The sequence below is a fragment of the Salmo salar genome, unplaced genomic scaffold (assembly GCF_905237065.1).
Source record: "Salmo salar unplaced genomic scaffold, Ssal_v3.1, whole genome shotgun sequence".
Taxonomy (NCBI): Eukaryota; Metazoa; Chordata; class Actinopteri; order Salmoniformes; family Salmonidae; genus Salmo; species Salmo salar.
The window spans coordinates 87,537-103,080 of NW_025548454.1; the positions used below are offsets into that span (position 1 = coordinate 87,537).

Consider the following 15,544-nt stretch of genomic DNA (forward strand, 5'->3'; position numbering starts at 1 on the left):
CCCTCCAGACCCCGTTACCACCCTGGGTATGTAACCCTCCAGACCCTGTGTTAGTGTGGTCACAATAGCAGAATTTTTTACTTGGACACCGATACCAGGTTTAGTATCGCGATAGTCTCAATACCAAAAAGGATAAGGACAGATTCTGCCTGGTTTTCGCTCTCAAAAAAATAAATAAAATCACACTTTTAAATAGCAAAAACAACTAAATTCAAAATGTTCCAACTCCACAGCAAAAGGCTTAAGCTACATCAGGAGACGACATGAGGAAGTTTCTGTAAAGTACATGTGATGGAGTTAGCAAAACAACATGCCTACTGGACCGATGCAGATATGCAGAGGCTACTTTATAGTTCATTCTTAATTGAGATGGGAAAAGCCTTTCCATCTACCTGAAGAATGGTATCGTCAGTAGCATTATAGCATTAGCATTAGCAGCATTAGCATCAGCAGCATTATTAGCATTAGCATCAGCAGTATTATTAGTATTAGCATCAGCATTAGCAGCATTAGCATCAGCAGCATTAGCATTAGCATTCAGCAGCATTATTAGCATTAGCATCAGCAGTATTATTAGTATTAGCATCAGCATTGGCAGCATTAGCATCAGCAGCATTAGCATCAGCAGCATTAGCATAATTGCTAACGGTTACAAAGTGTAGACATACAGCGCCTTCAGAAAGTATTCACACCCCTTTGACTTTCCCCCACATTTGCTTGTGTTACAGCCTGAATTTAAAATGGAATAAAATGTACATAGTTTGTCACTGGCCTACACATAATGTCAAAGTAGAAAATATTTTTCGAAATCTTTAAAAAAATGAATTAAAACTGAGATGTCTTCACTCTATAATATATTCAAGCCTCAAGTTCAGGAGTAAAGATGTGCATGGACACACTGTGTAATACTGGTTAACATGAGTTTTTAATGACTACCTCATCTCTGTACCTCACACACATACAGATAATTGTAAGGTCCCTCAGTCCAGCAGTGAATTTCAAACACAGATTCAACCACAAAGACCAGGGAGGTTTTCCAATGTCTCACAAAGAAGGGCCACCTACTGGTAGATGAGTAAAAATGAGGGAAGAAAAGCTTGGTGAAGTTATTAATTACACTTTGTATTGTGTATCAATACACCCAGTCACTACAAAGATACAGGCGTCCTTCCTAACTTAGTTGCCGGAGAGGAAGGAAACCGCTCAGGGATTTCACCCTGAGACCAATGGTGACTTTAAAACAGTTACAGAGTTTAGTGGCTGTGATAGGAGGAAACTGAGGATGGATCAACAACATTGTAGTTACTCCACAATACTAACCTAAATGACAGAGTGAAAAGAAGGAAGCCTTTACCGAATAAACATATTCCAAAACATGCTTCCTGTTTGCAACAAGACACTAAAGTAATACTGCATAAAATGTGATACAGCAATTAACTTTGTATCCTGAATACAACATGTTATGTTTGGGACAAATCCAATATAACACATCACTGAGTACCACTCACCCATATTATCTAGCATAGTGGTGGCTGCATCATGTTATGAGGTATGCTTGTCATCGTTAAGAACTGGGGGAGTTTTTCAGGATGAAAAAATAAACAGAATGGAGCTAAGCACAGGCAAAATCCTAGAAGGAAAACCTGGTTCAGCCTGCTTTTCCACCAGACACTGGGAGATGAATTCACCTTTCAGCAGTTACTTAAAATCTACGGTCAGACCTGAAACTGGTTTTCTAGCAATGATCTACAACCAATGTGACAGAGCCTGAATAGATTAAAAATGGGCAAATGTTGCACAATCCAGGTGTGGAAAGCTCTCAGAGAATTACCCAGAAAGACTCACAGCTGTAATCACAGCCAAAAGGTGTTTCTACAAAGTATTGACTCAGGGGTGTGAATACTTACGTAAATTAGATATTTCAGTATTTAATTTTCAATAAAACGTAACAATTTCTAAAAATATGTATTTACTCCATTTTTGAATTCAAGGGGCCTTAACATCACAAACAGACAACACACGGGGGGGCATTTACAATTGTGTTGCCCTCTCCATACAGTTGCAGGAAATACGTATTACAGATCTTTTCTGTTCACGTCTTATGATAATATGGTGCAAAATAATGTTTGGTTTTTTTTTTCGAACAAAAGTTCAATACATTTTTAGTTGATTTCCAAAAACGTGAGACATTTTGATAGAAGAACCCAACGTACACAATTATAATACAGGATGTGTTTTTCAGTATATGTCACATCCTGACCAGTAAAAGGGGTTATTTGTTATTGTAGTTTGGTCAGGGCGTGGCAGAGGGGGGGGGTGTTTGTTTTGTGTGTTTCGTTTTTTTTTTTTTGGTTTATGTTCTATGTTATCTATTTCTATGTGTTTATCTAGTTTTTTATTTCTATGTTTGGTTTTAGCAATGACCTCCAATTAGAGGCAGCTGGTTGTCGTTGTCTCTAATTGGAGGCCATATTTAGTTGGGTGTGTTTTGTGGCTGGTTGTTTCCTAGTATAGTCTGTGCACCTTACTGGACTGTTATCGTTGTCTCTAATTGGAGGCCATATTTAGTTGGGTGTGTTTTGTGGCTGGTTGTTTCCAGTATAGTCTGTGCACCTTACTGGACTGTTATCGTTGTCTCTAATTGGAGGCCATATTTAGTTGGGTGTGTTTTGTGGCTGGTTGTTTCCTAGTATAGTCTGTGCACCTTACTGGACTGTTATCGTCGTCTCTAATTGGAGGCCATATTTAGTTGGGTGTGTTTTGTGGCTGGTTGTTTCTAGTATAGTCTGTGCACCTTACTGGACTGTTATTGTTGTCTCTAATTGGAGGCCATATTTAGTTGGGTGTGTTTTGTGGCTGGTTGTTTCCTAGTATAGTCTGTGCACCTTACTGGACTGTTATCGTTGTCTCTAATTGGAGGCCATATTTAGTTGGGTGTGTTTTGTGGCTGGTTGTTTCTAGTATAGTCTGTGCACCTTACTGGACTGTTATCGTTGTCTCTAATTGGAGGCCATATTTAGTTGGGTGTGTTTTGTGGCTGGTTGTTTCTAGTATCGTCTGTCCACCTTACTGGACTGTTATCGTTGTCTCTAATTGGAGGCCATATTTAGTTGGGTGTGTTTTGTGGCTGGTTGTTTCTAGTATAGTCTGTGCACCTTACTGGACTGTTATCGTTGTCTCTAATTGGAGGCCATATTTAGTTGGGTGTGTTTTGTGGCTGGTTGTTTCCTAGTATAGTCTGTGCACCTTACTGGACTGTTATCGTTGTCTCTAATTGGAGGCCATATTTAGTTGGGTGTGTTTTGTGGCTGGTTGTTTCCTAGTATAGTCTGTGCACCTTACTGGACTGTTATCGTTGTCTCTAATTGGAGGCCATATTTAGTTGGGTGTGTTTTGTGGCTGGTTGTTTCTAGTATAGTCTGTGCACCTTACTGGACTGTTATCGTTGTCTCTAATTGGAGGCCATATTTAGTTGGGTGTGTTTTGTGGCTGGTTGTTTCCTAGTATAGTCTGTGCACCTTACTGGACTGTTATCGTTGTCTCTAATTGGAGGCCATATTTAGTTGGGTGTGTTTTGTGGCTGGTTGTTTCTAGTATAGTCTGTGCACCTTACTGGACTGTTATCGTTGTCTCTAATTGGAGGCCATATTTAATTGGATGTGTTTTGTGGCTGGTTGTTTCTAGTATAGTCTGTCCACCTTACTGGACTGTTATCGTTGTCTCTAATTGGAGGCCATATTTAGTTGGGTGTGTTTTGTGGCTGGTTGTTTCCTAGTATAGTCTGTGCACCTTACTGGACTGTTATCGTTGTCTCTAATTGGAGGCCATATTTAGTTGGGTGTGTTTTGTGGCTGGTTGTTTCTAGTATAGTCTGTGCACCTTACTGGACTGTTATCGTTGTCTCTAATTGGAGGCCATATTTAGTTGGATGTGTTTTGTGGCTGGTTGTTTCTAGTATAGTCTGTCCACCTTACTGGACTGTTATCGTTGTCTCTAATTGGAGGCCATATTTAGTTGGGTGTGTTTTGTGGCTGGTTGTTTCTAGTATAGTCTGTGCACCTTACTGGACTGTTATCGTTGTCTCTAATTGGAGGCCATATTTAGTTGGGTGTGTTTTGTGGCTGGTTGTTTCCTAGTATAGTCTGTGCACCTTACTGGACTGTTATCGTTGTCTCTAATTGGAGGCCATATTTAGTTGGGTGTGTTTTGTGGCTGGTTGTTTCCTAGTATAGTCTGTGCACCTTACTGGACTGTTATCGTTGTCTCTAATTGGAGGCCATATTTAGTTGGGTGTGTTTTGTGGCTGGTTGTTTCTAGTATAGTCTGTGCACCTTACTGGACTGTTATCGTTGTCTCTAATTGGAGGCCATATTTAGTTGGGTGTGTTTTGTGGCTGGTTGTTTCCTAGTATAGTCTGTGCACCTTACTGGACTGTTATCGTTGTCTCTAATTGGAGGCCATATTTAGTTGGGTGTGTTTTGTGGCTGGTTGTTTCCAGTATAGTCTGTGCACCTTACTGGACTGTTATCGTTGTCTCTAATTGGAGGCCATATTTAGTTGGGTGTGTTTTGTGGCTGGTTGTTCCTAGTATAGTCTGTGCACCTTACTGGACTGTTATCATTGTCTCTAATTGGAGGCCATATTTATTTGGGTGTATTTTGTGGCTGGTTGTTTCTAGTATAGTCTGTGCACCTTACTGGACTGTTATCATTGTCTCTAATTGGAGGCCATATTTAGTTGGGTGTGTTTTGTGGCTGGTTGTTTCTAGTATAGTCTGTGCACCTTACTGGACTGTTATCGTTGTCTCTAATTGGAGGCCATATTTAGTTGGGTGTGTTTTGTGGCTGGTTGTTTCTAGTATAGTCTGTCCACCTTACTGGACTGTTATCGTTGTCTCTAATTGGAGGCCATATTTAGTTGGGTGTGTTTTGTGGCTGGTTGTTTCTAGTATAGTCTGTGCACCTTACTGGACTGTTATCGTTGTCTGTTTATTTTGTGATTAAGTGTTTTCTTTAAATAAATAAGATGAGCACTTGGTCCCCCTTCAACGACACTTGTGTGTGTGTGTGTGTGTGTGTGTGTGTGTGTGTGTGTGTGTGTGTGTGTGTGTGTGTGTGTGTGTGTTACCTTGTGAAGCTGTTCCCAGAGCCAGTCAGAGTTGGTGAAGACTCCTGTCGCTGCTGAACCCAGAGCAACATCCATCGCTCCTGAGAGATGACAGGAGAAAACACGAAGTGACCAATAGAGTAGCCGTTTAGCGACCAGCGATGTCTCTCTCTCTCACGGTGTACTAACCGGTGAGGGTGGCAGCGTTGACGATGGCCCTGGGGTTGAAGCTGTGAGCGTAACAGAGAGCATCTGCCAGGATCAACCTTCCCTCTGCGTCCGTGTTGTCCACCTACACACACTAAATACTTCATTTGATGTAAAACACACACACCTGTGTGGTTTAGTAGCCACGGTAACACACACCTGTAGGGTTTAGTAGCTACGGTAACACACACACACACCTGTATGGTTTAGTAGCCACCTTAAACACACACACACACACACACACACACACACACACACACACACACACACACACACCTGTATGGTTTAGTAGCCACGGTAACAATGACCTGTATGGTTTAGTAGCCACGGTAACAAATACCTGTATGGTTTAGTAGCCACGGTAACAAATACCTGTATGGTTTAGTAGCCACGGTAACAAATACCTGTACGGTTTAGTAGCCACGGTAACACATACCTGTATGGTTTTTCCGTTCTTGGCGGTAACGACGTCTCCAGGCTTGTTGGCTTTCCCACTGGGCATGTTCTCACAGAGAGGCGCTACACCTGGGGGTTAATAACATACATTACTACTTCCTGTCTAGAAACTTCCAGGAGACCAGCTGCAGGTCAAACTAGAAACTAGTTAAAACCTCCAGGAGGGGTATCTCTCCAGGAACAGGGTTGGAGTGTAAACCTCCAGGAGGGGTATCTCTCCAGGAACAGGGTTGGAGTTAAAACCTACAGGAGGGGTATCTCTCCAGGAACAGGGTTGGAGTGTAAACCTCCAGGAGGGGTATCTCTCCAGGAACAGGGTTGGAGTTAAAATCTACAGGAGGGGTATCTCTCCAGGAACAGGGTTGGAGTGTAAACCTACAGGAGGGGTATCTCTCCAGGAACAGGGTTGGAGTGTAAACCTCCAGGAGGGTATCTCTCCAGGAACAGGGTTGGAGTTAAAACCTACAGGAGGGGTATCTCTCCAGGAACAGGGTTGGAGTGTAAACCTACAGGAGGGGTATCTCTCCAGGAACAGGGTTGGAGTGTAAACCTCCAGGAGGGGTATCTCTCCAGGAACAGGGTTGGAGTTAAAACCTCCAGGAGGGGTATCTCTCCAGGAACAGGGTTGGAGTGTAAACCTACAGGAGGGGTATCTCTCCAGGAACAGGGTTGGAGTTAACCTACAGGAGGGGTATCTCTCCAGGAACAGGGTTGGAGTGTAAACCTACAGGAGGGGTATCTCTCCAGGAACAGGGTTGGAGTTAACCTACAGGAGGGGTATCTCTCCAGGAACAGGGTTGGAGTTAAAACCTACAGGAGGGGTATCTCTCCAGGAACAGGGTTGGAGTTAAAACCTCCAGGAGGGGTATCTCTCCAGGAACAGGGTTGGAGTTAAAACCTACAGGAGGGGTATCTCTCCAGGAACAGGGTTGGAGTGTAAACCTCCAGGAGGGGTATCTCTCCAGGAACAGGGTTGGAGTGTAAACCTACAGGAGGGGTATCTCTCCAGGAACAGGGTTGGAGTGTAAACCTCCAGGAGGGGTATCTCTCCAGGGACAGGGTTGGGGAGCCATGCTCTAGACAGCGATTGGCTTAGCGCGTCACGTCGCCGAAAAAAACTCACCTATGATGTTGATTGGCAGATTGAGGGCCGCTGCCGTGACGATGGCGGAACACACAGTGGCGGCTCCGCCCATATCAGCCCTCATAGCGTCCATACCTGACGAAGGCTTTAGACTGATCCCACCACTAGACAGACAGACAGACAGACAGACAGACAGACAGACAGACAGACAGACAGACAGACAGACAGACAGACAGACAGACAGACAGACAGACAGACAGACAGACAGACAGAAACAGTTAACATTTGTATCAATTAAATGAGACTAGGAATCTAAAAAAAAACGGCAGCTGATATTTTAACCACTAGTGTGTCCAACACCGTGAATAGAGCACCCTGATTGGACAGCGGTGACGCGTGAAGCGTGTGCGTACCTGTCAAAGGTGATGCCCTTGCCCACCAGCAGTAGAGGACGCTGTGTGTTGTCAGGACAACCGTTGTAGTGCAGCTCCAGGAAGACCGGCGGTTCCTCTGAGCCTAAACAGACAACAAAATCGAAAACGTTTATTTGTCACGTGTCACAGCAGTGGGTATAAACGGTACAGTGCAATGGTTTCTGGGAGTTCTCCTCTCAAACGGTAAACAACATAAACAACAAAACCTGTTGAGTAAGACAATAACTTTACATTTCCTTGTAAACTAAACTGCCTGTTGCTCAGGCCCTGAAGCCAGGATATGCATATAATTGGTACCATTGGAAAGAAAACACTTTGAAGTTTGTAGAAATGTTAAAATAATGTAGGATAATATAAAACAATAGACATGGTAGGAGAAAATCCAAAGGAAAAAAAACAACCGAAATCTATTTTTTTGAGAACATCCTCTTAGAATGGCATGTATAAGGTTATATTGAAGCTCCCTGAATGCAATTCCTATGGCTTCCACAGGGTGTCAGCAGTCTATGTTCAAGGTTTCTGACTTGTAACTTCAAAAAACAAATAAGAGATATTAGGTTTAGTACAGGGACAATCTTGGGAATTCGTGTTTGAGCATGAAGACAGGACGCACCTGCTAAAATCGGTTTCCTATTGAACATACTTCTTTCCGTAAAAACTATTATACGCTGCTCAAAAAAAATAAAGGGAACACTTAAACAACACAATGTAACTCCAAGTCAATCACACTTCTGTGAAATCAAACTGTTCACTTAGGAAGCAACACTGATTGACAATACATTTCACATGCTGTTGTGCAAATGGAATAGACAACAGGTGGAAATTATAGGCAATAAGCAAGACACCCCCAATAAAGGAGTGGTTCTGCAGGTGGAGACCACAGACCACTTCTCAGTTCCTATGCTTCCTGGCTGATGTTTTGGTCACTTTTGAATGCTGGCGGTGCTTTCACTCTAGTGGTAGCATGAGACGGAGTCTACAACCCACACAAGTGGCTCAGGTAGTGCAGCTCATCCAGGATGGCACATCAATGCGAGCTGTGGCAAGAAGGTTTGCTGTGTCTGTCAGTGTAGTGTCCAGAGCATGGAGGCGCTACCAGGAGACAGGCCAGTACATCAGGAGACGTGGAGGAGGCCGTAGGAGGGCAACAACCCAGCAGCAGGACCGCTACCTCCGCCTTTGTGCAAGGAGGAGCAGGAGAAGCACTGCCAGAGCCCTGCAAAATGACCTCCAGCAGGCCACAAATGTGCATGTGTCTGCTCAAACGGTCAGAAACAGACTCCATGAGGGTGGTATGAGGGCCCGACGTCCACAGGTGGGGGTTGTGCTTACAGCCCAACACCGTGCAGGACGTTTGGCATTTGCCAGAGAACACCAAGATTGGCAAATTCGCCACTGGCGCCCTGTGCTCTTCACAGATGAAGCAGGTTCACACTGAGCACATGTGACAGACGTGACAGAGTCTGGAGACGCCCGTGGAGAACGTTCTGCTGCCTGCAACATCCTCCAGCATGACCGGTTTGGCGGTGGGTCAGTCATGGTGTGGGGTGGCATTTCTTTGGGGGGCCGCACAGCCCTCCATGTGCTCGCCAGAGGTAGCCTGACTGTCATTAGGTACCGAGATGAGATCCTCAGACCCCTTGTGAGACCATATGCTGGTGCGGTTGGCCCTGGGTTCCTCCTAATGCAAGACAATGCTAGACCTCATGTGGCTGGAGTGTGTCAGCAGTTCCTGCAAGAGGAAGGCATTGATGCTATGGACTGGCCCGCCCGTTCCCCAGACCTGAATCCAATTGAGCACATCTGGGACATCATGTCTCGCTCCATCCACCAACGCTACGTTGCACCACAGACTGTCCAGGAGTTGGTGGATGCTTTAGTCCAGGTCTGGGAGGAGATCCCTCAGGAGACCATCCGCCACCTCATCGGGAGCATGCCCAGGCGTTGTAGGGAGGTCATACAGGCACGTGGAGGCCACACACACTACTGAGCCTCATTTTGACTTGTTTTAAGGACATTACATCAAAGTTGGATCAGCCTGTAGTGTGGTTTTCCACTTTAATTTTGAGTGTGACTCCAAATCCAGACCTCCATGGGTTGATAAATTGGATTTCCATTGATGATTTTGGTGTGATTTTGTTGTCAGCACATTCAACTATGTAAAGAAAAAAGTATTTAATAAGATTATTTCTTTCATTCAGATCTAGGATGTGTTGTTTAAGTGTTCCCGTTATTTTTTTGGAGCAGTGTATAATGTCGCTGGAAGGGATGGCTGCTGTTTTACGGGCTTCCAACCAATTGGGTTATTCTGTGTGTTTATTCACATTGTTTGTAACTTATTTTGTACATAATGTTGATGTTACCATCTCTTATGACCGAAAAGAGCTTCTGGACATCAACACTGGGATTACTCACCTCGAACTGGATAAAGATTATTGTTTTCGTTAACGAGTCCAACACGAAAGGATATACTGCTTCTCCGAGACCAGGCCCAAGTCCCCGTCAGTCACGTGACGACGGAAATGCAAGGGGGGCGGAGATCAGGGGTGCCTTGAGAGAATTGGTCGGCGATTGGTTAGCCTCTACCATAAGCTTATCAGAAATCCCGCTCTGCCCTCAGTCGAACCATCAAACAACCAAAGCGTCAACACGGGACTTAAGATTGAATCCTACTACACCGGCTCTGACGCTCGTCGGATGTGGCAGGGCTTGAAAACTACTACAGACTACAAAGGGAAACCCAGCCGTGAGCTGCCCAGTGACACGAGCCTACCAGACGAGCTAAATCACTTTTATGCTCGCTTTGAGGCAAGCAACACTGAAGGATGCATGAGAGCACCAGCTGTTCCAGACGACTGTTTGATCACTCTCTCCGCAGCCGATGTGAGTAAGACCTTTAAACAGGTCAACATTCACAAAGCCGCAGGGCCAGACGGATTACCAGGACGTGTACACAAAGCATGTACATTTTCAACCTCTCCCTGACTAAGTCTGTAATACCTACATGTTTCAAGCAGACCACCATAGACCCTGTGCCCAAGAAAGCGAAGGTAACCTGTCTAAATGACTACCGACCCGTAGCACTCACGTCTGTAGCCATGAAGTGCTTTGAAAGGCTGGTCATGGCTCACATCAACACCATTATCCCAGAAACCCTAGACCCACTCCAATTTGCATACCGCCCCAACAGATCCACAGATGATGCAATCTCTATTGCACTCCACACTGCCCTTTCCCACCTGGACAAAAGGAACACCTATGTGAGAATTCTGTTTATTGCTCAGTGTTCAGCACCATAGTGCCCTCAAAGCTCATTACTAAGCTAAGGACCATGGGACTAAACACCTCCCTCTGCAACTGGATCCTGGACTTCCTGACGGGCCGCCCCCAGGTGGTGAGGGTAGGTAACAACACATCCGCCACGCTGATCCTCAACACTGGAGCTCCCCAGGGGTGCGTGCTCAGTCCCCTCCTGTACTCCCTGTTCACCCACGACTGCATGGCTAAGCAGGACTCCAACACCATCATTAAGTTTGCTGACGGCACAACAGTAGTAGTAGGCCTGATCACCGACAACGACGAGACGGACCTATAGGGAGGAGGTCAGAGACCTGGCCTGTCCTCTCCCTCAGCGTGAGCGAGACAAAGGAGATGATCGTGGACTACAGGACTTAAAGGAGGACCGAACAGGCCCCCATGAACATCGACGGGGATGTAGTGGAGCGGGTCGAGAGTTTCAAGTTCCTTGGTGTCCACATCACCAACAAGCTATCATGGTCCAAACACACAGAGACAGTTGTGAAGAGGGCACGACAACACCTTTTCCCCCTCAGGAGACTGAAAAGATTTGGCACGGGTCCCCAGATCCACAAAAAGTTGACCGATTGTATTACGGGGCTACAGAGGGTAGTGCGTACGGCCCAGTACATCACCGGGAACAAGCTTCCTGCCATCCAGGACCTCTATACCAGGCGGTGTCAGAGGAAGACCCTAAAAATTGTCAAAGACTCCAGTCACACAAGTCATAGACTGTTCTCTCTGCTAACGCACGTCAAGCGGTACCGGAGCGCCAAGTCTAGGTCCAAAAGGCTTCTTAACAGCTTCTACCGTCAAGCCATAAGACTGCTGAACAATTAATCAAATGTACATTACTACTCGCTGTTTATTATCTAGGCATAGTCACTTTCCCTCTACCTACATGTACGAATGACCTCGACTAACCTGTACCCCCACACATCGACTCTGTACCGGTACCCCCTGTATATAGTCTCAGCATTGTTATTGTATTGTATTATACATTTCACTGTAAGGTCTACTACACCTGTTGTATTCAGCATTTCACTGTGAGGTCTACTACACCTGTTGTATTCAGCATTTCACTGTGAGGTCTACTACACCTGTTGTATTCAGCATTTCACTGTGAGGTCTACTACACCTGTTGTATTCAGCATTTCACTGTGAGGTCTACTACACCTGTTGTATTCAGCATTTCACTGTAAGGTCTACTACACCTGTTGTATTCAGCATTTCACTGTGAGGTCTACTACACCTGTTGTATTCAGCATTTCACTGTGAGGTCTACTACACCTGTTGTATTGAGCATTTCACTGTGAGGTCTACTACACCTGTTGTATTCAGCATTTCACTGTAAGGTCTACTACACCTGTTGTATTCAGCATTTCACTGTGAGGTCTACTACACCTGTTGTATTCAGCATTTCACTGTGAGGTCTACTACACCTGTTGTATTCAGCATTTCACTGTGAGGTCTACTACACCTGTTGTATTCAGCATTTCACTGTGAGGTCTACTACACCTGTTGTATTCAGCATTTCACTGTGAGGTCTACTACACCTGTTGTATTCAGCATTTCACTGTGAGGTCTACTACACCTGTTGTATTCAGCATTTCACTGTAAGGTCTACTACACCTGTTGTATTCAGCATTTCACTGTGAGGTCTACTACACCTGTTGTATTCAGCATTTCACTGTGAGGTCTACTACACCTGTTGTATTCAGCATTTCACTGTGAGGTCTACTACACCTGTTGTATTCAGCATTTCACTGTGAGGTCTACTACACCTGTTGTATTCAGCATTTCACTGTGAGGTCTACTACACCTGTTGTATTCAGCATTTCACTGTGAGGTCTACTACACCTGCTGTATTCAGCATTTCACTGTGAGGTCTACTACACCTGTTGTATTCAGCATTTCACTGTAAGGTCTACTACACCTGTTGTATTCAGCATTTCACTGTGAGGTCTACTACACCTGTTGTATTCAGCATTTCACTGTGAGGTCTACACCTGTTGTATTCAGCATTTCACTGTGAGGTCTACTACACCTGTTGTATTCAGCATTTCACTGTGAGGTCTACTACACCTGTTGTATTCAGCATTTCACTGTGAGGTCTACTACACCTGTTGTATTCAGCATTTCACTGTAAGGTCTACTACACCTGTTGTATTCAGCATTTCACTGTGAGGTCTATTACACCTGTTGTATTCAGCATTTCACTGTAAGGTCTACTACACCTGTTGTATTCAGCATTTCACTGTGAGGTCTACACCTGTTGTATTCAGCATTTCACTGTGAGGTCTACTACACCTGTTGTATTCAGCATTTCACTGTGAGGTCTACTACACCTGTTGTATTCAGCATTTCACTGTGAGGTCTACTACACCTGTTGTATTCAGCATTTCACTGTGAGGTCTACTACACCTGTTGTATTCAGTATTTCACTGTAAGGTCTACTACACCTGTTGTATTCAGCATTTCACTGTAAGGTCTACTACACCTGTTGTATTCAGCATTTCACTGTGAGGTCTACCTACTCCTGTTGTATTCAGCATTTCACTGTAAGGTCTACTACACCTGTTGTATTCAGCATTTCACTGTGAGGTCTACTACACCTGTTGTATTCAGCATTTCACTGTGAGGTCTACACCTGTTGTATTCAGCATTTCACTGTGAGGTCTACTACACCTGTTGTATTCAGCATTTCACTGTGAGGTCTACCTACACCTGTTGTATTCAGCATTTCACTGTGAGGTCTACTACACCTGTTGTATTCAGCATTTCACTGTGAGGTCTACTACACCTGTTGTATTCAGCATTTCACTGTGAGGTCTACTACACCTGTTGTATTCAGCATTTCACTGTGAGGTCTACACCTGTTGTATTCAGCATTTCACTGTGAGGTCTACACCTGTTGTATTCAGCATTTCACTGTGAGGTCTACTACACCTGTTGTATTCAGCATTTCACTGTGAGGTCTATTACACCTGTTGTATTCAGCATTTCACTGTAAGGTCTACTACACCTGTTGTATTCAGCATTTCACTGTGAGGTCTACACCTGTTGTATTCAGCATTTCACTGTGAGGTCTACTACACCTGTTGTATTCAGCATTTCACTGTGAGGTCTACTACACCTGTTGTATTCAGCATTTCACTGTGAGGTCTACTACACCTGTTGTATTCAGCATTTCACTGTAAGGTCTACTACACCTGTTGTATTCAGCATTTCACTGTAAGGTCTACTACACCTGTTGTATTCAGCATTTCACTGTGAGGTCTACTACACCTGTTGTATTCAGCATTTCACTGTGAGGTCTACACCTGTTGTATTCAGCATTTCACTGTGAGGTCTACTACACCTGTTGTATTCAGCATTTCACTGTGAGGTCTACTACACCTGTTGTATTCAGCATTTCACTGTGAGGTCTACTACACCTGTTGTATTCAGCATTTCACTGTAAGGTCTACTACACCTGTTGTATTCAGCATTTCACTGTGAGGTCTACTACACCTGTTGTATTCAGCATTTCACTGTGAGGTCTACTACACCTGTTGTATTCAGCATTTCACTGTGAGGTCTACCTACACCTGTTGTATTCAGCATTTCACTGTGAGGTCTACTACACCTGTTGTATTCAGCATTTCACTGTGAGGTCTACTACACCTGTTGTATTCAGCATTTCACTGTGAGGTCTACTACACCTGTTGTATTCAGCATTTCACTGTGAGGTCTACACCTGTTGTATTCAGCATTTCACTGTGAGGTCTACTACACCTGTTGTATTCAGCATTTCACTGTGAGGTCTACTACACCTGTTGTATTCAGCATTTCACTGTGAGGTCTACTACACCTGTTGTATTCAGCATTTCACTGTGAGGTCTACTACACCTGTTGTATTCAGCATTTCACTGTGAGGTCTACTACACCTGTTGTATTCAGCATTTCACTGTGAGGTCTACTACACCTGTTGTATTCAGCATTTCACTGTGAGGTCTACTACACCTGTTGTATTCAGCATTTCACTGTGAGGTCTACTACACCTGTTGTATTCAGCATTTCACTGTAAGGTCTACTACACCTGTTGTATTCAGCATTTCACTGTGAGGTCTACTACACCTGTTGTATTCAGCATTTCACTGTGAGGTCTACTACACCTGTTGTATTCAGCATTTCACTGTGAGGTCTACTACACCTGTTGTATTCAGCATTTCACTGTAAGGTATAAATAAATATCACCTTTAGAAACACTGAGGAAAGCTCCCATCTGCTGCTCCTCTATCCACTCCTGAGACCTGCACACACACACACAGACACACACACACACACACACACACACACACACTTGTTAATCCTCCCCCCCAGTCCCTCTCCCCCTCAGTCCCTCCTCCCCTCAGTCCCTCCTCCCCCTAGTCCCTCCCCCCCAGTCCCTCTCCCCCCCTCTCCCCTCCTCCCCCCAGTCCCTCCCCTTAGTCCCTCCCCTCAGTCCCTCCTCCCCCCAGTACCTCCTCCCCCCCTCTCCCCTCCTCCCTCCAGTCCCTCCTCCCCCAGTCCCTCCTCCCCTCAGTCCCTCCCTCCCAGTCCCTCCTCCCCCCCAGTACCTCCTCCCCCCAGTCCCTCCCCTCAGTCCCTCCCTCCCAGTCCCTCCTCCCCCCAGTCCCTCCTCCCTCTCCCCTCCTCCCCCAGTCCCTCCCCTCAGTCCCCCCTCCCCTCCAGTCCCTCCCCCCAGTCCCTCCTCCCCCAGTACCTCCTCCCCCAGTCCCCTCCTCCCCCCAGTCCCTCCTCCCTCTCCCCTCCTCCCCTCAGTCCCTCCTCCCCCAGTCCCTCCCCCCTCTCCCCTCCTCCCCCAGTCCCTCCCCCCAGTCCCTCCTCCCTCCAGTCCCTCCTCCCCTCAGTCCCTCCTCCCCTCAGTCCCTCCCCCCAGTCCCTCCTCCCCCCAGTCCCCTCCTCCCCCCAGTCC

General features: G+C 45.5%; 1 protein-coding gene across 1 annotated transcript in view; it reads right to left on the bottom strand.

Moving 5' to 3' along the window:
* Positions 1–15,544, bottom strand: part of LOC106594829 (cytosol aminopeptidase) — a 36,989-nt gene that overhangs the window by 7,338 nt on the left and 14,107 nt on the right. The window contains exons 7-12 of the mRNA XM_045712390.1: positions 14,824–14,879; positions 7,267–7,369; positions 6,893–7,017; positions 5,750–5,838; positions 5,296–5,398; positions 5,128–5,207 (exon numbers count right to left, since the gene is read on the bottom strand). Coding sequence (XP_045568346.1) covers positions 5,128–5,207; positions 5,296–5,398; positions 5,750–5,838; positions 6,893–7,017; positions 7,267–7,369; positions 14,824–14,879 — 556 coding nt within the window. The remainder of the gene's footprint in view (positions 1–5,127; positions 5,208–5,295; positions 5,399–5,749; positions 5,839–6,892; positions 7,018–7,266; positions 7,370–14,823; positions 14,880–15,544) is intronic.